General features: G+C 34.1%; 1 protein-coding gene across 1 annotated transcript; it reads left to right on the top strand.

Moving 5' to 3' along the window:
* The first annotated feature begins 5,378 nt into the window (after nucleotides 1-5,378).
* LOC100716592 (olfactory receptor 10A2-like) lies at nucleotides 5,379-6,329 on the top strand. The gene has a single exon (XM_003462445.1). It carries the CDS (start codon nucleotides 5,379-5,381, stop codon nucleotides 6,327-6,329), a length of 951 nt encoding a protein of 316 aa, XP_003462493.1.
* The last annotated feature ends 16,432 nt before the right edge of the window (nucleotides 6,330-22,761 follow it).

Raw genomic sequence — 22,761 nt, 5'->3', positions numbered from 1 at the left:
AGCTCCTTTTTTTGGTTGGGTCTTTCCCAGGTGTTAGTATTAGAGTAATATTTGCTTCCAGGAATGAGTGAGGAGGAATTGCTTCCCTTTCAATTTCATTGAAGAGTTTGATGAATGTTGGCATTAAATCCTCTTTGAATTTCTTCTAGAATTCCATAGTGAATCCTTCTGGACCTGGGATTTTCTTTGTTGGTAAGGATTTAATTACATTTTCAGTGTCATTGATTGAAAGTGGATTATTCAGCAGTTTTACATCTTCTTGACCCAGTTTTGGTACTTCATATGTTTTTAGGAATCTGTCCATTTCTTCATTATCAAGCCAATAGAGTAGATATTTTTGAAATAGGTATTGATGATCTTCTGTATTTCCACAGAGTCTGTAGTGATTTCACCCTTTTCACTCCTAGGCCAGGGCCTTATCAGTTTTATTTATTCTTTCAAAGAACTCTTTATTCACTGATTCTTTGTATTGTTTTCTTAATCTCTATTGCATTGATTTATGCTCTGATCTTTATAACTTCCTCCCTTTGAGCTTTGGGCTTAACTTGCTCTTCTTTTTCTAATTGTTTGAGGTAAAGAATCAGGTTGTTTATTTGTGTTTGTTCTGTTTTCCTGATGTGGAATTCACCACAATAAATTTTTCTCTGAGGACTGTTTTCCTTGCATCCCAGAGATTCCGACAAGTTGTGTTCTTATTTTTGTTTGCTTGTAGATATTGTTTGGTTTCTGTTTTAATTTACTCTGTGACCCACTGATTGTTCAGGAGTGTACTATTCAGTTTCCATGTGTTTGTGGCATTTTTGCAGTTTCTTTTTTATTAATTTCTAGTATCATGGTGCTATGATCTGATAACATGCATGGGATAATTTCAATTCTTTTGCATTTGCTTAAGTATATTCTGTGGGCTAGTGTATGATCTATTTTAGAGAATGTCCCATGTGCAATGTCTATGTGGGCTAGTGTATGATCTATTTTAGAGAATGTCTCATGTCCCACTGAGAAGAATGCATATTCTGATGTCGTTGTGTGGAACACTCTGTAGACATCTACCAAGTCCATTTATTCACAGGCATGATTCAGTTCTGTTATTTCTTTTCTGATTTTCTGTCTAGTTGATCTGTCCCTTTGTGTTGATGGTGTGTTAAGGTCTCTTGTTATAATTGTGTTATTGCTTATTTGATTTTTCATTTCTGTTTATATTTTTTGTATAGCTGGATGCTCCCGAAATTAGTGCATATATATTTAAGATTGTTATCTCTTCCTTTTGAAGTTTTCCCCTACCTAGTATGTAGTGACCTTCTTTATCTTTTTGGATCATTCTTGGTTTGAGTTCACATTGTCTGCAAACAGAATAGCTATCCCTGCTTTTTTGGAAGTTCCTTTTACAACAAGTATTATTTTCCATCCTTTGAATTTCAGTCTATGAGTTTCCTTCTGGGTTAGATGGGTTTCTTGTATACAGTATATGTTGGATGTTGTTTCTTTATCTATTTAGCCTGTCTGTTTCCTTTAATTAGCAAGTTGAGGCCATTTACATTAATGGTTATAGCTGATATATATTTGTTTTTGACATGTTATCTTTATGCTGTTGCTTCTTTACATTTCCACTCCATCTAATTGTCTGCCTTGCTTTGTGGTTTATTTCTATGTCTATCTAGAATGTCTTTTAGTATTCTTTGCAGGGTTGGTTTGGTGATCATAAAGTTCTTCAGCTGTTCTTTGTCTTAGAAGTATCTTTTTCTCCATCCATTTTAAAGGACAGTTTTGCAGGTTACATCAGCCTGGGTTGAAAGTCGTTTTCATTTAGGATTTGAAATACTCCATGAAATACTTCCATGCTCTTCTTGACTTCATTGTTTGTGTTGAGAAGTCTGCTGTGCTTCTGATAGGTTTTCCTTTATAGGTGATCTGTCTTTTATCTCTAACAGCTTTTAATATTCTATTCTTATGTTGGATTTCTGGGATAGTGGTTATTATATGTCTTGGTATACTTTTATTTTGGTAATGGCTATTTGAAGTTCTATATGCTTCACTGATCGGTATGTCAGTTTCCATCATCATGTTTGGGAAACTTTCAGCTGTTACTTCTGTAAATAGCTTCTTGATATTATTTTTGTTGTCCCCTTCTTTTTTATTTATCCCTACCAATCTTATGTTTTTTGTTTTCTCTGTATCATCTTGCAGCTGTTGAACTGTTATTTCCTGATTCCTTGTCATTTTTAAAAGAGCTTTTATTTCCTGTTCACTAGCTGCAATCTTGTCCACGAGATCTGAAATTCTATCTTCACTTTCATTGAGGCAGTTTTGCCAACTTTTGATGGAATTTTTGATACTCCCTGTATCTCTTTGAATCTGCTTCATGCATTTTGTTTGTTTATTATATTGCTCATTCAAGATTTCCATTTTTTTTGCATTGTTCTCTAATTTTTAAACTGTGTCTTCTTTAGATATGTTCAGCATTTCTTTCATTACAGTTATCATTTCCTCTTTTACCTGGGAGATTATTTCTTATCTGAGTTCTTTTATAGCTTCCTGGATTTGTTTGTTTACCTCAGTTGTTATCATTTCAGGAATTTCAGGTGTATGGCTTACATTTTATTCATTTCCATGTCTCCTAGTCTTTCTTGGTATGGGCTAGAGGTTTGAGATTGCACTTTGCTCTTTTATTTTGTCATTTTCCTATATTTCTGGGTTTTGAGCAATGTTCCAAAGCTTCCCAGTGCACTGGGAATCACCTTGTGCCCTTTGGGATTCAGGGGCAGAATGCAGGCAACTGGTATCTGCTTGGAGGTTGCTGGGTATTTACCCAGTTAGGTCTATGGGTTCCTCCCATGTGTGTTCTGGTGATTTGGGATGCTGGGCAGGGTCTTACTGTCTGGGAGTGAAGTTCCAAAGCTTTCCTCATATGCTGGGAATTATCTAGTGCACGTTTGGCTCCCAGGGCAGAATGGATTCCTAGTCCTAATATTTTTATTGTGTTTTCCACATGTCTGCAATGAATCAGACAATTTGTTTGTATTATTGATTTTCAAAAAACAAAATATTGAATTTAATTAATTTAACAATTTTAGAATTTTTTGGTTTTTTGATTGACTTGTGTTTCTGCAACCACCTTATTTCATATTTGATGTAGAAAACACATTAGTTTATTTCACTAATTATTAATTGATAATAACAAATATCTAAATGATTCTGATGCATGTTCTGTAAACATTAATCTATTGTGTCCTATCAGGTATTCTCACACAGTCACACAGAAAAACTGTCACTCTCTTTTTATTGATGTTCATTTTTTATTTATAATTATATACATTATGTATACCATAAAATATATATCAGTAGAAATGTTAAAGAAATCCATAATATAACATTTCAAATTTCTTTGTTATTATGAACCATAATGTAATAGTTTCTTTGCAAAATATATTCATGTAGAAGAACATACAAACATTATATTAGAGAAATCAAATTTAAGATAGTTCATCATATAAAATTTTGATTTAATAAATTAAGTTGAAGATGTGTTACTGAATGCTATGTAATTCTGTATGTGTTTACAGCTATAGTTTTTAACCATAAGGAGAATCAGTATTTCATTTTGATGAAATGGCTTTAAGAAAAATAATAAAGTTATAAGTAAATTAGTACTGTTGGCTAGTTTTATTTTCCCCTAATGATATAATTCTGGAAAATGAACATGCAAAAGTCTTTGAATTTTCATATTTCTCTGACAAATTTTTTTATAAAATAATCAGAAGACCGTGCATTTCAATAGTGCATTTATTATTGTCCTCTTACAAATATGTACACTAAGTAAATTGCAAGAGTAAAATCACTATAATTTTCAAATTTACTAGAAAATTCACTTCACCATGTTATGTGAGTATATATGAAAATTTGATGGGAGATAGTTTTATTTCTGTCAATTAGATACTATAATGACTGGAAATGTTTACAAATATTCAATTTCCCCTCCATAAGAGAGAATTATTTTCAAAAGCTAATTGTTTAGCCTCTTAGCAAATAAAGCATCACCTTCACTTGGAATGAATGGTTTTGAATTTTAGTTTTCTATTTTTTCAATATTTTATTCTAAAATAATTGTACATTTGCATACAGCTCTAGGAAATAATACATAGAAGTCTTGTATATCCTTTACCAAAAGGCAACATCTTTAAAAACCATAGGACAATGTCACAATCAAAATACTGCAGTTGAATTTTGAATATTCGACCACTTTGAAAATCCCTCAGGTAGAACTTTCACAGCTGTCCCAGTTCCCTCCCATCCACACCTTCTCTATAGTCACAGGCAGCCCTGTCTGTTGTCCATTTTTATAGTTTTGTCATTTAGAGAATATTATATAAATGAAATGGTACAGTATTACTTTATATGCTACATAATTTTCTGAAAATGAACGTGGCTTATTAGATGGTCAATAGTTTGTCTTTTTTGTTATTGAAAAAATATAAAAGGTACCATAGTGAGTATTTCTGTTTCCTGCATCTTTTGCCCATTTATTATTTTTTAAAAGTTATATTTCAATTTTGCAATTTGCACTTGAAACTGTACATGTTATGTGCTTTGGAGAAAAAATTAGATGAGTTGGGTCATAATTATTTTGTAAAAATGACTTTCTTTTGACGATTAGATAGTTTGGAGTGTTAAATATTATTATGAAATACACATTGTTCACCAGGTGCTGACTAGTAATTATACTTCTACAACAACTTTGCATTTCCCGTCGTGCTTGTTAATGAACAGTGATAGATAGGAAGGCACAGACCCTGGTCTTCTTGATAGCAGGCACAGAACTCTTGATCTTTCTATTACTTCCTCATCACCCCAATTAATCTCACATCATCAGAGTGACCTTTCTCCATGAAATATATGAAAGTATCACTCTTTTATTTGAAATTAAGATGAATTTCTTAATATATGGAACATAGAGCAAATTCCTTAACATAGAAAGGAAAGTATGCTGAGGCAAAATGTACAGTGCTTGATCACATGCTAGTGGTCATGAAGAATAGGAAATTATTACATAACATACTTTGCATTACAATTACATATGTGTGCATATTCCTAGAGCTTTGGTGAACCAAATTTTATCTGTTTTTTAAAGAATTCAATTAAGTTGTCCATGCTTCTCAAAGCATGTGTTCTCACCAATGACATTTTCTTCCAAAAGATGTCCTTTCATGTCCCCATGATATTCATGATTTTGATCTGAAAACTATTTTACACAGATTATTGAAATGCAAGATCTTAAACTTATCTAATTCCTTAACAGTAAGAAGGAAACTGAAAAACATATTCAGAATGTGACTATTCCTATGAAGAATTTCTCTCCATGACTGTATGGAGGATTTGTACCTATGGCTGGAGGAAACTGGACAAGAAGAGGGTTTATCCTCATGAGCTTCTCCTCCCTACCTACAGAGATACAGTCATTGCTCTTCCTGATATTTCTTGTCATCTACCTGGCCACCCTGATGGGAAACAGCCTCATCATTCTGGTTACCTTGGCTGATGCTGTGCTGCACACTCCTATGTACTTCTTCCTCAGGAACTTGTCTTTCTTGGAGACTGGCCTCAATCTAGTCATTGTCCCTAAAATGCTGGGAACCCTATTTTCCCAGGACACAACTATCTCCTTCCTTGGCTGTGCCACTCAGATGTATTTATTTTTCTTCTTTGGGGTGGCCGAATGCTTCCTATTGGCCACCATGGCATATGACCGCTATGTAGCCATTTGTAGTCCCTTGCATTACCCAGTCCTCATGAATCAAAGGACACGCACCCAACTGGCTGCAGCCTCCTGGTTTCCAGGAGTTCCTGTAGCCACTGTGCAGACCACATGGCTCTTCAGTTTCCCATTCTGTGCCTCCAACAAAGTGAACCACTTCTTCTGTGACAGCCCTCCTGTGCTGAGGCTGGTCTGTGCGGACACAACCCTGTTTGAGATCTATGCCATTGTTGGAACCATTCTGGTGGTCATGATCCCCTGCTTGCTGATCTTGTCTTCCTACACCCGCATTGCTGCTGCCATCCTCAAGATTCCATCAGCTACAGGGAAGCGTAAAGCCTTCTCTACCTGCTCTTCTCACCTCATTGTTGTCTGCCTTTTCTATGTATCTATGAGTCTCACATATTTTCGGCCCAAATCAAATAATTCCCCTGAGAGCAAGAAAGTATTATCCTTATCTTACACGGTTGTGACTCCTATGTTGAATCCCATCATCTACAGCCTGAGAAATAATGAAGTGAAGAATGCCCTCAGTCGGATCTTCTGCAGGGCCCTGGACTTCAAACACCACAACCCATAAAACATTTTCTTCCATTGTCCTTACTTCTCCCCTGCACTGGCACTTAAGTTTAGCGGTGGTCATTGGAAAACTGGTGGAACAAAGAGTACCTATTGTCACCATCTTCCAAACTTCTCTGCCTTCCCGATATTGTCATATAGTGTTTCTTATTAATCCAGTTGGTATTTGGATACCTATGTTTTAATGAATCCTAGGCATTTATTTTCCAGGTTCTTTACTTATTTTGGCATAAGATGTATGCACTTACAGCAAAAATGAACAAAGAGCTGTACAATAGTTATATATGATATTCAAAACACCAACATATAACAATTGAGTTATTGTGATTTTTAGTGCCAGTTTTAGTGCCATCATAAATGCAAAGACTATAACAACTGCTCAGTTTTGCTGTTTTAGCATAAATGCTATCATAAAATGTAAATGGGTAAATATTATTGTACTTCAATTAGACCTAATTTCTCAGTACTGAAATTTGAATTTCATGAAATTTTTAAAGGCCAACACATTTTCCTTTGCTTTTTTCTAAAAATTAAAATAGATTCATTTCTTTTTTAATTTTATGGAAAAAATCAAATCAAAATTTCAAAACAAAACAATACTATAGCAAAAGTTAATACATTGAATATTGTTATCTTTAAAGTAGTTACTCAGAGTACAAGATAAGGGCATAAAAATGCAAAAAAATTCTCTCTAAACATCTACTAGGTCTGATTGTTGGAAAGCTTGGGTCTGTTTTGATATGTGTTTCTTGATGTTTTTTGAATAGTTTGTCTGTCTACATTTGACACTGGGGTATTGGAGTACTGCATGAAAATTTTATTAGTTATTTTATATTTTATGTCAGTTAATATTGGGGTGCACAGGTATTTGGTGCATATATATTTTTGATCATTATCTCTTCCTCTTGGATTGTTCCTTAACAAGGATGTAGTGACCTTCTTTTTCCTCTTGATCAGTTTTGGCTTCAAATCCACTTTGTCTGAAAGTAGAATGAGTACCCTGAAATTTCCAGGTTCCTTTCATGTGGAGTATTCTTTTATAACCTTCAACTTTTAGCATATAAATTTCTTTTTGAGGTAAATGTGTTTCTTGTACATAACATATTGTTGGATCTTGCTTCTTGAGTCATTCTACCAGTCATTTTCTTTGAACTGGTAAATTGAGACCATTTACATTCAAAGTATATAAAATTTATCCTTATCATGGTATTTTCCTGATGGTTTTTTGTTTTTCCTCAATGATTTCTTCTTTTCTTTGTCTGGTGAATTCATTCTGCTGGTGTTCATGGAAATGTAGTTTTAATTATCTCTTTCTATAATGTCCTTCAGAACATTTTGGAGTGCTAATTTGAAGGTGCTGACTTTCTTTAGGTTTTCTTTGTCATGGAAATATCTTATTTACCCATCAATTTTTAATGACAGTTTTTTTGGGATATATCACTATGTGAGAGAGGTTATTTTCTTCCAGGACTTGAAAATCTTCACTCAAAGCTCTACTTGATTTGAGGCTTTGTTTGTGAGTTTGTTTTTTCTTTTGAGACAGAGCTACAGTATAAAGCAGGCTGGTCTTGAATTTGCTCTGTAACTCATAGTTGGCTGAAACTCACAATAATACTTCTGCATCAGCTTTCTAAGTGTTAAGTCTACAGTCATGCACTACCATGCCCAATTAATTTAAGCGTGTATGCTTGAGAAGTCTGCTGTGATACTAATGGAATTTCCTTCATGTGTGCTTGTTTCTTTTCTCTAACACATTTTAATGTTCTATTCTTGTTTTGAATTTCTGGAATCTTGATTATTATACTTATTTGTGTAGATTTTTAATGAAAACTTATTATATTTCTGTATGCCTCAATTATCTGTATTCCACATTCTTTTCCATGCTTAGAAAGTATTTTCCATTACTTCTGTGAACAGGTTTTTTATGTCATTTGTGCTAGCTCCTGACTTTTCACTGATGCTAATCACTATTATGTTGTTCTTCTTTGCATCACCTAGTAGCTTTGCAATTGATTTTTGTGACCCCTTGTTATTTTTAAGAACTCTTTCTTTTCATAATTTCTAACTGTAATCCTGTCCTCTAGATCTGGTATTCTATCCTCACATTGATTCATTCTGCTGTAATACTTTCAAGAAAATTTAAATCTTTTGGATATCTAAATCTGTTCCTTGGATTCCAGTTTTTCCTATGTCACGCATTCATCTTTCCATCATTTTATTAGTTTTTAAATTTCTTTATCTGTATCTACTTAGATTCACTAACTATGTCATGCATTATTGTCATCATCTTTTTTTTTTTTATAAATTGCTTCTGGGGTAAATTTGGTAGAACTAACATGAAGTTAAGTCCTCACTTGTGAGCCATTCAGATTGTGATTGGGGAGAACAAGGAAGGAAGCTAAGCCCCCACCTGTGAGCCATTTGGATTGTGTATCAGAGAAGCCAAGGAAGGAAACTAAGCCCCTGCCTGTAAGCTGTCCAGTACCTGGGTTGGGGAGGTCCACCATAAGCAATCAGCTAATTCAGAGTAACTGTATTGTTTGACTTTGCAAAACTAAACCTGAGAAACTGTTTAGAGGACAGCAATCTGCAGTGCAGCAACTATTGTAGTTTTCCTACTCTCATCACTGCTTCAATTTGTTTTATTGCTGTTTTGTTCCCTTTAAAATTACCAAGAAAGGGGCTGAGGATATACCTTAGTGGCATAGTGCCTGCAGGGATAGTGCAAGGTCATGAGTTCAGTATCTGGTGCTAAAAATGAAATGAAATAAAATAAAATAACAGAAAGAAAGAAAACTGAAGAAGTAAGTGGAATGCAAAATAAACAATAGATATAGTGAAGGTGAATGCGGAAGGGGAAAAACTGTCTAAGAAGGAAATATGGTAGCCATTGGTCATTTCCTATTACCTTGTTTTGACATTCTGTATCATTTTCATTATTTTACTTGGTTTGGTTTTATTCTATATTTGTTTTGTTTTGTTAGATTATATTAAGTCTGATGATATGGGAAGTTATTTTGAAGTTAGTACGATGTATTATAGTAGCTATTGTTGATTTCTTAAATTTTTTTTGAAGTCCTGTATCACATTCATTGTTTTGTTTTGATTGATTTTATTCTGTTCTGTTTGACTTTATTATGTATTATGGTATGGGTAGAAATTTTGAATATAACATGAGTTCTGTATCACTCTCATTGTTTTGTTTTGATTGGTTTTATTTTATTTCATTTTGTTTGGTTTTACTCTCTTTAAAATAAAATAAAATAAAATAAAATAGTGTTTCTGATCTGATTTTTTTGCTAAAGACTCCACTCTTTGCTTTGTTAATTCTTCTGGTACAACTTCAGAGAGTCCAAAGGATAGCTTTTGAATATTTCTGCTTCCTGGCACCCTGAGTTTGCCTTTTGTGAGCTGGAAGTCTGGGGTTATATCATGTTTCTATATTTTCTTGTTTTCTATTGTATTTTAGTTTAATCTCTGCATTGTTGCCTATCAATTGCTTATGATAGGTACTTCTATTGTTATTATCAAGAAATCTTCCTGGAAAGATTAAAAACATCATACCACAATGGTGTATGAACTACTTTTATAACATTATAGATTGTAATAGCTAATTGGAAATAGTGCAAACACCCCTGCACTGATTAATGGAAAGAAAGATGCAGGAATTTAAAAAATCTACAATGGAGTAATATTCAACCATAAATAAACATGGACATGAAACATTTCTAGGTAAATGGTTACACATTCTGATCATAATCTTAAGCAAAATAAATTGAACATGTTTGTGTAAATATATAATATTTCAAGTGTGAGAAACCAACAAGGCAAATAAGTTACAATATGTGAAATATATATCATGAAGTAGTAAGAAAATGCTCAAACAGGAAAGAGGAAAAGGAAGGGGGAAAGGGAAAGATAAATGAAAAAAAGAATAGCAATGAAAAATGGAATCAAAGCTTTTTTAAATAACGAGGAGAAGAAGGGTTGAAGGCAGGAGAGGGTAATAGGAAAACGAAGAATCAATATGTGTCACATACAGGTAAAAATTCCTTATGATGAATGTTATCCTTATGTATATATAAAATATATCAGTAAAACAAATAAAATGTAAAAAAGCTAAAAAAATCCATTTTACCTCATTGATATTATAAATACTGGAAAGAGTTGGATATGGCCCTTTGGCTATACTTTTTCCATACCAGGGTAATATCAAGAACTCTAACATTAAAGTACCTCAGTGTTAAGAGCTCTGCCTGTGATATAAGGAAGGTTATTTGGGACACTTGCTTTCTTTTCTGTAAAATGAGGAGAATTAAGCATGCACTTCCCATCCCTGAAGAGAATTCAGTGAGACAGACAGTATATTCCAATCATAAAGAACTAGGTGGGAAACATGATAATTTCTAAACAAATACTAACTGTTATAATGCTGTTACTGACCCTGGTGGTGCTGTTGATGCTGACAACAGTGGAAGTTATAAGGCATGACAGAGAAACCTAAAGGAAGATTAAGATGCTGTCTTAGTTAATTTTCTTCCATTATACAGACAAAATATCTGTCTTGGTTACTTTTCTCTAGTTTCTGGGACAAAATACCCAACTCCCAAGATGAAGAAAGGAAAAGTTTGTTTAGCTTACAGTTTGTATAGGTTTCAATTCATAATCAGCTGGCTCCAAGGCAGGGTGGCATGGCACCAGGGCAACACTGCAAGGCAGTAGCCAGCAAAAGTTGTCAGAGCAAAAGGAAAAATAGCAAGCCTCTTTTCCTCCCTTATATTGTACATAGGTCACCCGATCCCAGGGCCAGCATAGCATTCACAAAATCTCCTTGCTGTCCTCTTGCACAGGATGAGGATATTTACGAAGTAGAGCCCTGGCTTCTTATGAGTTTCTTAGTTAAACTTTTAAATGACTCAAAGGACACAGTGTGTCAACCATAACAATAATAAATACCCCAAGTTAAGAATGGAAAGGTTTCTGTAGCTCAAAGTTTTTAGAGGTTTTCATTCATAATCAGTTGGCTCAAAGGAAGAGTGACACTGCAGAGCAGTAAAAGTTCATGTTGGCAGAAGACAGCAAAAGCAACAACAACAAAAAGGAAGAACAAGCCAATTTTCCTTTCTTATACTGTATGCAGGTTATTCACCTTAGGGTGAGTAGAGCACTCACATCCCCAATCCCAGCAGTATACATAAGCCAATCACAAACTGTATTCAGCTACCTCCAAAAACCTGCCCCCCCCCCCATTACTGAGTAAGATTTTGGGGAACATTCAGTACAAACCAAAACAGATGCTAAGGTAAGTAGGAATCAAATCTTGAAGGGTCTTCTATGTTGAACTGTTTGAACACTATTCTGTAAACTATGTAACTGAATTTGAGTTTTCAGCACAAGAAAACCAACAGATCTATACTTTAGACTGTTACTTTGGCAATGGTATTTAAAATTTGTTACAAGAGAAAATGACCTGCAATATGCAGTCAAGTCAAAGACTTCAAATATAGTAAAAGTAAATGCAAGGAAAGTCAATTTAAAAATATCAGAATTTGAACACTTGCATTAAAGAGTCCATAGAAGAGCCATTAAGTAGCAATGGCAGCTTAGAGGAAAATTACTTTCACACTGGACAACAACTAGTCCTATAAACATGCAGCTAGCAGGTATTGAGCTTGAAGGTGTCACCTTGCCAAGATGAGAGCGTCTGGAGTTGGGCCTCTGCATTAAGCTGTCTTCCCAAATCTGATCCTGGATAATCAATTACACTTTCACTCAAAGTCCAGATAGACTGCTGGGATGCTCAGTCAGCTGTGCTTCCTCAACAGTATACTGCCTCATTAAAAACTTTTAATGAGGTCACAGCCTCTGACTCATTAGTAGATTGGTTTGTCTGCCACCTCAGGGACAGAGGACCATGAAGACAGAAGTCAGTGATGACACAACCTACCCAATGTATGTTGCATTGGAAGAAGAAAGAAAAAACTCTTAAAAGAGACTTCAAGTCTTCCTCTCTTACTTCCTCAGGCTCCATTCTAGCTTGGGAAGACTGTGATTTTAACATATATCTTTATGGAGCAGCCCCTGGGATGGGAGGAACTGAAAATAGAGCCAAGTAATTAGCCTTATACTGGTTCTTTATCTATAAAGATTATTGAGGTAATTGAATACTATGCAAGTTTTTGTATGCTAATGCAAATGGAATACTGTTCTCCAAACATTTTATCATCTACTGTCTACAACCACACATTCCTTTTTATTTTCCTATATACTCTAATGGAGAGTTTTTATGTATTTTATAAATCTTTTCAGTAATGTTCATTTGAAAGTTCAGACATTGGTGCCCTTCTTTTGTGTTCCCTGTGTGTCACCACATACATCTTAGGGTTTGAACAAATCCCTCCAATACAGCTGAAATAAGATTAGTAAAGATGCTTGAAACTGGTCTCTCTTCAGCCAACCATGTGCAATCATATACTGCCCATTAGTCTAACCTCCTTATTCCCTCCACCTTACTTTCCAAATACACATGCTAAAGTCTGTCAGTATTAAGCTTAAAATGTTAAGCTTTAAATTCATCTGTAGAATTAAACTAACGTTTTTAGCATGCTATACTAACCCTTTTACAGTTCAGCCCTACCTTCTCATTCTAACTTTAGGCCATACCACACCCAGAAATATATTAGAATGAATCCGTAATGATTGTCATCCTATTTGTCTTACTATACCATGTATTTATATTTAGCCATTTTATTCCCATAAAAAGTTGAAATCTTAAAAGCTTCTTTTCAATTCTAGTTACCTGTTAATAAGCAACTACTCAAGTTTATGCAAAGTACTCTAAATATAAATCTTGCCATTGATTTGTATGTAAAGTTTAGTACAAGTTTTGCTTTGTTACTATAAAGATAAAATAAGAATAGTAAAACCTATTATGAAAGTGATAAAAGTTCAATTGTCCTCTGGCAGCAGAGGTACAGGAGAGCTACTCAACCATTAACCATCCACTTCCACTTGTAGAACATTTTTACTGTTTCTATTCTTTATTATTATTATTATTATTATTCCAGTTCAGTTTATCAGTAATGTAGAATTCTCCACATGTGTATGATGCTATTTTAATATAAGCAATTTAGCAAGTTTTCTTGTTTTCCCAAGGAGTAGGATTTAGAAAGCAATCATAGTGTAACTTCTGCCAAAAATGAGCCACTGTTTTGTTGTTCAAAGTGGTTATCTGCAGGTTTACAATGAGAAGTAACACCTAAGATCTTAGGTTAGAATTGAGGTTTGTCCAAATTTTTATCCTGTTCTTTTTAGTACAGTGTATTACTACTCTAAAATATAAAACAGAAGCTAGAAAGAAGTCAGGAGAAAATGAAAAGAATAATGTATTTTGTGGAAGGCCAAAATTGTAAGGGGAGAAACACTGAAATTAATAGAAATAGCTGTATGAAATATTATTACGTATGGTAAACTGGTTTTTGAGATTACTGAAAAGGCTACAAGTTATGTTTATTCTATAAAATTACATGGATTGAATAAGCCTTCAAGAAAAGGCATAAATAATTGCATTTTTAAAAATTTTATTTAAAAGGAAAAAGAGAAAAAACAAAACAAAACAAAGCGGTGTAAGGGTACAAGTAATACAGAACTACAAAAAAAAAAAAAAAAAACCAGTAAGAAATCACCAGTTAATAGATTACATATTATCATCTTAGAGATAGTTGCTCAAATCACAGTATCAAAGCATACAAAGTAGACATTCAAACAGTGAGACTGCAAACAGTTGTGTTCAATGATCCAACCAAAAGCATTAATATGGTCAGCTATTTAACACCCCTAAACACACTTGCTGTTGTATCTTTAGAGCTCTTTTTTTCCCTCTCTTTTTTACAACAAAATTTACACATTTTGGGTTTTATTGCTCCTTAGTTCCTATTACTTTTTTTTGGGGAGAGAATAAAGTCAAATATGGCAAAACAAAGCTGTCAGTCAAAACCAAGGATAGACATAGCACATGATGTAAAACAGAGTGCAAGGTTATCAACAATGGAATTGTCTATCTCATTAGATATTATAAAGTTGAACAAAACAGTAGAGAACAAGACCAATAAAACTTAAGCATTGTAAACATATTTTTCCCTCTATTCCTCTATTCTTCTACCACTTGATGCTCCAAGATAACTTAACTACCACAATAACATTTAAGATTTATTTCTCATGCTTTCCCTCCTATGATTATCTGATTAATTTCTCTAGAAGAATCTGAAAACACCCTCCTTTGTTTGTATGTAGTGATATGTATACTTATTAAGTGTTATAATGATTGCAATTATATTTTATATGCACACATGAATGGGCACCATAATGACAATTTATTTTTGACTCATCAGCTGGTACTAGTAGGTACTAGTATGTAACACATACTATTAGGTGCTCTATAAACAAATGAATATGAAACCCCCAAGTATGTTCTTAACCCTGACGTCACTCTGAAATATGAATTTCGCATTTCCTATTGTCTCCAAGACTTCGCCACTCAGCAAGCAGAGCTGATGTCAAGCAATCACAAACTCCCAGACAGTTATTAACCCAACCTCCACACCTTGAACAGAGTTTTTTGTCACTTATTCCTGCCTTTGACCTAAACTTTCATTGTCATTGATTCTCATTTTATCATTGAAAATTTACATAGTTGGTCCTGAATGTGCAACAATGACAAGGTGCTGCCCTCTGTGAGCTTTGGCTCCACTGAGTGAATCAGAGATGAGAAGGAACACGCACAGAACAAGAAGACAGTGTGGTGCAGAGTGGTTTACTGTGTTAAAATTCTACACTAATTACTGCAGTAAAAGAGCAGTAAATGATCAGCCAGCCTCCTTGTCTTATTAATTCTTCCTTGGCAAAGTACTTCCCATTGAAACTTAAGTGCAATCCCATTTTCACTGCTACAGTCCTCTTTGCCAGGCCTGTACTTCTAAAGTGCTATCATAAAAACCTCCTTACTGTTTTCATGCCAACTTCCCAATCCTTTGTGCATATTGTTCAACTGTTATGAACAATTGCCTGCCATCAGGCATATTAGTCCAAAGGAAAAGACAGATATTAAATAAAAACTATGTAAATTATACATATACATATGTATGTGTGTATATATGTTGTATATATAATTACAAGTTTCTGTCTTTGTTGTGAAGGAAATAATAACAATGCTGTGGGAGGCTAAAGGGGTTTTCTAATTTATATTTAGGATCAAAAAAAACTTCATTGAGAAAGTAACTTCTGCTGGCATCAGAATATTATGTATGAATTCACCAGGTAACAATTAAGAATAAAAGTACTGAAAGCAAAACATTAATACATATAAAGATCTAAGGAAGTAATGGTCTAGAAGCTGTTGTTGCCAGTAATAGTGGTGACCTATCATCATATAGTGACCTGAACCTTCCCTTCCCACCTTAAAGGCAACTTCAACTTCTAAGTCAAACACTGTCATTATAAAACTTTCTTACAGATAACATGAGCCAAAGCTTGGCATATTGATTCATGGCACTTTATTTCAGTCTCACAGCATTAATTCAGAGTTTTACACTGAAGAAATGGAGACATGGAAATAAGGTTAAGAAATAATGAAGAATTCCTATGAAGCAAGCTCCACCATGCTAATGAGTAAGGTCCTCAGCCAGAAGACAAATCATGCTTTCCCATGAAGCATGCTCCACCATCCTGATGGTAAGAGCCTCAGCCAGAAGAGAAACCATGCCTCTTGTGAGCCAGATGGTGAATGATGTAAAACCCCAAAAGAGCATTCCCTTCCCAATTCCTAACCCCCACTGATTTAGAGGATTTCTGGATTTCTTACTGTCTCTTCTTTAGAGTATCTGTTCGTTATATTATGCATTATATAATCTGTTCCTGTAAGCTGTTTAGAAATTCTCCCCATGTGTGAATCTCTACATGTATATCTATCATTTCTGTATTATAGGGGAAAACAATCATAACAAGACAAAAGAAACCCCCAAATTCTTAGAAAAACATGAAATGAAAAAGACATATAAAACCACAACATTAGGTGATCTACAGTAGTTACTATTCTTTCTCTTGTTATCTTCAATAGAGCTGTCCACATCATCAGACATATAATTGAGCATAGCATTACATAGCTATTTTAATAAAAACACAACTTTGGAGACATTATAGGACTTCAAAAGCAGTTAAAGTTAATAATCAAATCGAAATGAGTATGTTATTACATTTTGTCATCTTTAGAGTGGTTGCCTCTACTCCTAGACTTGATACTATCGAGCATACCAAATTCGAATAAAATCAGTCAAGGCAAAACAGCAGTTCAAAAAACCAGCTTCAAATAAGATCAGTCATAGTAAGACAAAGTAGGGAATACAAGGCTTCAGTTTACGTTAATAGGAAATTAAGGATAGTTACCATGGTATAGCCTGCTATTTTGGGAATAGCTCTCTGTGCCCTCAAATCTAGTATGAGTCGACTGACCAGAACAGAATAAAATCAAACTAAGCAGAGCAATAAGACTACTGTGGCTTTTAAATCCTGATACACTATTAACAATGTCCTCTGCCTTCCTTTTTTAGGCAATTCCTCACCTTTCCCTTTCTCAGGAGGCTTTGTATATTTTGAGTCCCACTAACTCCTTTAGTTTTTAGATTAAGGGAGAAACCTGTTATCTATCTGAGTGGTGCTTAACCTTTTTACCCCTGAGCTTGATCTTAAGCTGTACTCCTTTACTTAACTAAAGCCACAACGTTTTACTTCCTTCTAGTTTTGTAATTCTACACTGCACAAAAATGTCATAACTTTTCAACCTATCTGCAGCTGCTGGACAAGTTGTCCCTATTTTTCTCTGGTTCCCTGTCACTTAGAGCTTCATTTTCTCATCTTTGACTTTCAGTTTATTAACCTTCCTTCCAGTTGAGTATATTTCCTATTCAGAGCATCTTGATGGATCTTGCCTCCTAATCTACTCTGCCTGTGTTTCTTTTTTGTTAGTGCATCTAGGCTATCTATATTAAAAATTATAGCCTAACTTCTCGGCCTCAACTCTGCTATTCTATTTTTCTGCTATTATTTGTCCATTTTTCTCCTTCATTTCACTGTCCTCCCTGTTCATTGAGTTCTCTCTACCACTGTTGCTGGATTCCTGGTATTTCTCTTTCTCTCTCTCTCTCTCACTCTCTCTCACTCTCTAGAATATCCTTCAGTATTTTCTGTAGGATTGGGTTGGTGGCCATGAATTTCACAGTTCCTGTTTGTCTTGGAAGCATCTTGATTCTCCATTAATTCTGAGAGAGAGATTTTCAGGGTTTATCAATCTTGGTTGGAGGTTATTTTCTTTTAGGGCTTGAACTATTTTCTCCCAGGCTCTTCTCAATTTAATAGTTTGTGTTGATAAGTCTGTCTAAAATAAAATTTAAAAGAAGTAAATAATGGATAAGAACAAAAACATTCAGTCTATAAATATCTTTTATTAGAAAGGAATACTTGCACACAATGAAAATATAGTACAAATTCTTTCTTTAGATAGAGATTAATATTCCTAGCTTTCAATTTTTTAGAGTTTAAAAAGTCAGTTCCAGAAAAAAATAGCATAGAAATGGAAAATACCTTTACAGTGAAGAAACACTGCAGCCACTATCTTAATTAAGGATTAAAGTTTATATAACAAATGCTACATTTTGTTGATATTGCACACTCTCACACATGTTATGATAAAAAACATCTAAGGTATCATTCCTCCTTCACACCCAAGAGAGTATATCATTAAAAATAAATAGACATCTCTCATTGAAAGACAGTCTACAAAGTACCTAATCAATATTCATACTTTTACAAGGAGCAAATGGCATAAAAATTAGGGCAACTCTGAGAAATGTCATAGACTGGATTTAGGTAAAGATATATGATAAATAACTACAATACAGTATCCTGGACTGAATCATGGAAAACAAAAGGCATTTGTGAGAAACCTGACCAAGTAAACCATGTAGTACATACCATAGCAATAATGTTATTTTTTAATTCCATGAGTGAATCTCAGTCATGTAGGATATGAAAACTGGGAAACAATGGATGAAGTTTATGAAGGATCTATCTATATTATCTTTGTGCCTTTTTAAAAATAAATCTACCTAGTTTATTTTAACTTAAAACAATTGTGTTAGTACATGTTTGTCTTCCATGTTGTATACAATCATTTGGGGAGCAGTTATGTAGACATTCTACAACTTGCTTCTTTTTAAATTCCTCCCTTTGTCTCCTCCCACCCTCTCACCTTTAGTTCCCTTATCCCAATTTTCATTCTAGTTGATATTATTAATCTCACTTCATGGTATGACATGTTTACATTCATTGAAGTGAGTTGACTCCTGTACATACTATATCTTTATTCTCCTGTATTTCTTCTCCTATTCACTCCTCACCCAACTTGGACCCCTTCCCTACAAGAGGTCTATCCCTTTGTCCCTTTCTATTTATCCTTTATTATGCTCTTTTTTCTTTTCCTCACACAAATGAGAAATACCATTTAACCTTATGAATCTGTTTATTTCACTCAACATGGTAACTTTTTCTTTTTCTAAAATAGAATGACTTTTAAAACCTAATTAAATAACATAACCACGTTTTGTTTCTGTCTTGCACTGCTAGTATTTCAAAATCCAACAGGTTCCATATATATGAACAGCTAGTGGTAGGATTTATGTCTCCCCCTTACACCTTTTACTTGACAGTGAACACCATAAGATCAAATAAACAAAACAAATAATTTATATATTATACTTTATGTGTTGGAGGCTTTTTCTCTATAGCTTTCTATTTCTGCCTTTTTACAATGAATCACATCCATTCATAAGATAACAGTTTTATCTTGTTTATCATTTACCTGTAGTTTACTCAGACTTTCACTGAAACATAAGATTTATAAGTACAGAAAATATCTCTTTTTTCTGTTACTTTTATAGCCTAATGCTACAATATTACTTAAATTACTAGAAAATGAGTATATAATGAACCATTAATTATAAGTCATCTCATTTTACCAAAATACCAAATATCCAAATACCAAAATACCAACAATACAAAATAAGCATATTATAGTTAAGCAGCATGCAAACTGTGGCACAGAGAAGTTTAATAAAATTGCTGAGCACTATAAGACAGAAGGTTCCAGAGCTGGGATGATATTTAGGTCATTTTGACTTTAAACTTTTAGGATTCTTTTTCTCTACACCATAGTACTTCTCATCACCTACAGTTTAGTTTTCCTTCTTGAACTTAATCTTGTTGGCATCTAAAATTCATCATGGTCTCACAAGACATTAGAGCAAAAACAAGTCATGTTCCATGAGGGAGGGAAGAAAAAGGCACTAAGGTAAATCCAGCAATACCTGGGAAAAAGATAGGTTCCCATCCTTCCCGAGGGAAAAAAGAGGCACAGCTGAGAACAATTCTACTAAAGTCAAGACAAATCACACAATGTGTTCACTAATCTGCCACAGGCTGAGCAGCATCTGGCTACAACCATTAACAGTATCAGCTAGTGAAGGAGTTCATATTTCTGAAACAGAGGTAGAGCTATTAGATTAAAACAGGACTTGCACGAAGCACAAACATCAGGCAGAACTGATCAAGAAGAGCTCCCTTTCCAATAGGTAAGTCTCTTTACCAAGACCCAAATCAACAAAGGAACTGTGGACAAGTTCAGTTGCTGAACTGGACAGTGTTTGGGCAGGTTTGTGTGGGATACCCAATTCTATTCATTATCCATACAAGGAAGATCTCATAAATTCCTTTGAACTTTGGTCTCTCTTACCCCTCTCTACGTCATCAGTGAGACCTGAAGCCACAAGAAGCATGGTTTTTCTGATACCCTCTTGATGTTTTCTGGATCAGGTGGCTTCCAGGATTTGCAACATCTATAGTGCATAAAAATATCTTTGAAGTTTTCATTTTACTGATTAACTCAGAAAAGTCTTGCCTGGTTGGAACATTACTGAGGCAGAAGACATTAAGGCACACCACTTTTTAAAGACAGTTCTGTGGTTAAAGACATTTTAGAAGAGCAGGCTCTTAATCCTGGGATGCTCAGCAGATAAATAGCAAAGGTGTGTTCCTACAGAAGTCCTGGGGTACTCTCTAAGAGCTTCTTGGCTAGAGTGGAGCACGAGCTTTGGCAATGCCTCCTCTGTCACAGACAGGACTCCAACTCCTCTTCAGAGTAGTTACCAGAAGTTTTATTGAAAGTGCAATTGGCCTTTCAACTTTGCTCCTTCCTCCACTCTACTCACTTACCTCAGTTCCACACATTAAACATCTATCATAAAATAGAATTTCTGATGAAAGTTAAATTCTGAGAAGGAAGGACAGTCACTGAGAAAAGTAAGAATTCCAGTGAGTGCAAACTCCAGAAATAATGGACTTTGTTGAATTCATGTATTCATTCATCTAAACAACTGCCCCAAAACACATATGAAAAGCTGATTCTAGACGGGCATGGGGCTACTTCCCATAAAGATGACTGAGACAGTTAATACTCTAAGTTTACAGAATGGGATAGAAGTTGGTAATACAGTGTCTGAGTGACTAAACTATTTAAAAGTATGAATATGAAAAGAAAAAAAAATGGTCATTCTTTCTGGAAGCATTCCATGATGGCTAAGTTAAGTATCTGAAGGTGTCAGACAAATGGAAGGGGAGTGAATAAAGGCACAAGCAACGTCACATGGAGAGACACAGAAGCACAATTCTGAGCCAATATGTTCTGTATAGTAAGAAACTCAGCACTGCAGAAAAGGAAGGAGAGGCATTGTGGATAACCAAAAGTAACACTTAGGATGTCACTTTTACATAGTATCATCAGTATGACTTGTTCAAAATCTAACTTTGAAAATTATAATTGCAAAATGACTCAACTATAAAACTCTATACTTTCTTCTTTATTATGGAGATCATAATGATGTCATTGAAATCAAGCTGTAAGAATTAAGTGAAAAAATGGATGTAAATCACAAAGCATAAATCTACTATATACCCCATCAATATTGCTAACTTTATGACAATAATGGTTTTCATTGTCATGCTTTTATTACTAACACTAATGAATATGGCTCACTGTGGAAAATCTAAAAAATCTAGGGAAATAACATTAATGTAAATCCCTTCCCTCTTTTAATCATGTTATTCAAAGCACTGTTAAATTTAACATATATCCTTTTAGTCCTTTCAATCATTTGGTATAGCACATAATATGAATTTTGGAAATTTATCATTTTGTCTGTTACCTTTCTCCAAATACTATTTTTTGAAGTGATTTTTTTATTTCAAAGAGGAAAAAGTTAAAAATATCAATCACTGTAATAGCTGTACAACATTTTCTTAAATTCACCATTCTAGATTTTTACCATTTTTACCAAAATGGTAAAAAAAATCCTCTGGCTAATTAATACATAAAAGACATAATATAACATTGGGACCCAGGTGAATTCAGGCAACCTGCTGAATATATTGATATTAATGATATTGATAAACTTGATTATATTTTCCTCTACATTCATTGTGATTTTGTAGAAATCCCCAATATCTCTCTCATGCACCAATAGTTAGTGCTCCATTCAAAGTAGAATACTCCAAGAAAACCAAGTACAGTCCAGTATAAATTAAGGTGGTATTTGAAATCAATAAACATTGTTCAGATTCAATGTCTCCTACTTAACTTCTGTTACTCATTTCTCTGAGATCAGTGTCCTCAAAGAAAAAATAGAAATATAAGAGAACCCAGATACAAACAAAACTGTTAACAAAACTACTTCAGTGATCAAAAATAAGCTAAAGTAGAATCCAGAACTGTACATAGAAGTGCATATAATCCTTTTATACAAAAAGGGTTCATTAATCAGTAGTTCATCAATTTTCATATTCATTTTGTGTTAAAGTAAGAAGACTTTTGAATTGTTAACTACATAAATAAATAAACCAGTGTAATATGTAGTGGAAATGTAAGTGAATCTCAATACATGCTACTCCTTTATCCACCTTTCAAATTCTAGACAGGCAAAAATGATTCATGATGATTACAAGAATCATTACATATTTCTCATAATTACATTTGTGTGTATATTTCTAGAGCTTTGGTGAACCCAGTTTTATGTTTTTTAATGAGTTCATTTACATTTTCCATGCATTCCAAAGGATAAGAGTTCTCAAAAATATCATTGTCTTCAAAAGGGGTCCTTTCATGTTCTCTTGATACTCATGATCTTGATCTCATAACTCATAATCTGAAATCCAAGATCCTAACCTTGTCCAATTCCTTAACAGTAAGAAGGAACCTGAAAAACATTCATATTCAGAATGTGACTACTCCTATGAAGAATTTCTCTCCATGACTATATGGAGGATTTGTATCT

The sequence above is a fragment of the Cavia porcellus genome, unplaced genomic scaffold (assembly GCF_034190915.1).
Source record: "Cavia porcellus strain 051 isolate PalLab524CR breed Dunkin Hartley unplaced genomic scaffold, mCavPor4.1 scaffold_9, whole genome shotgun sequence".
Taxonomy (NCBI): Eukaryota; Metazoa; Chordata; class Mammalia; order Rodentia; family Caviidae; genus Cavia; species Cavia porcellus.
Note: the sequence above shows the minus strand (reverse complement) of the source record. Positions and strands in the feature narration are given on the sequence as shown.

Coding starts and splice junctions, on each gene's coding strand:
- LOC100716592 (XM_003462445.1), top strand. CDS start 5,379: ATGGCTGGAGGAAACTGGACAAGAAGAGGGTTTATCCTCATGAGCTTC.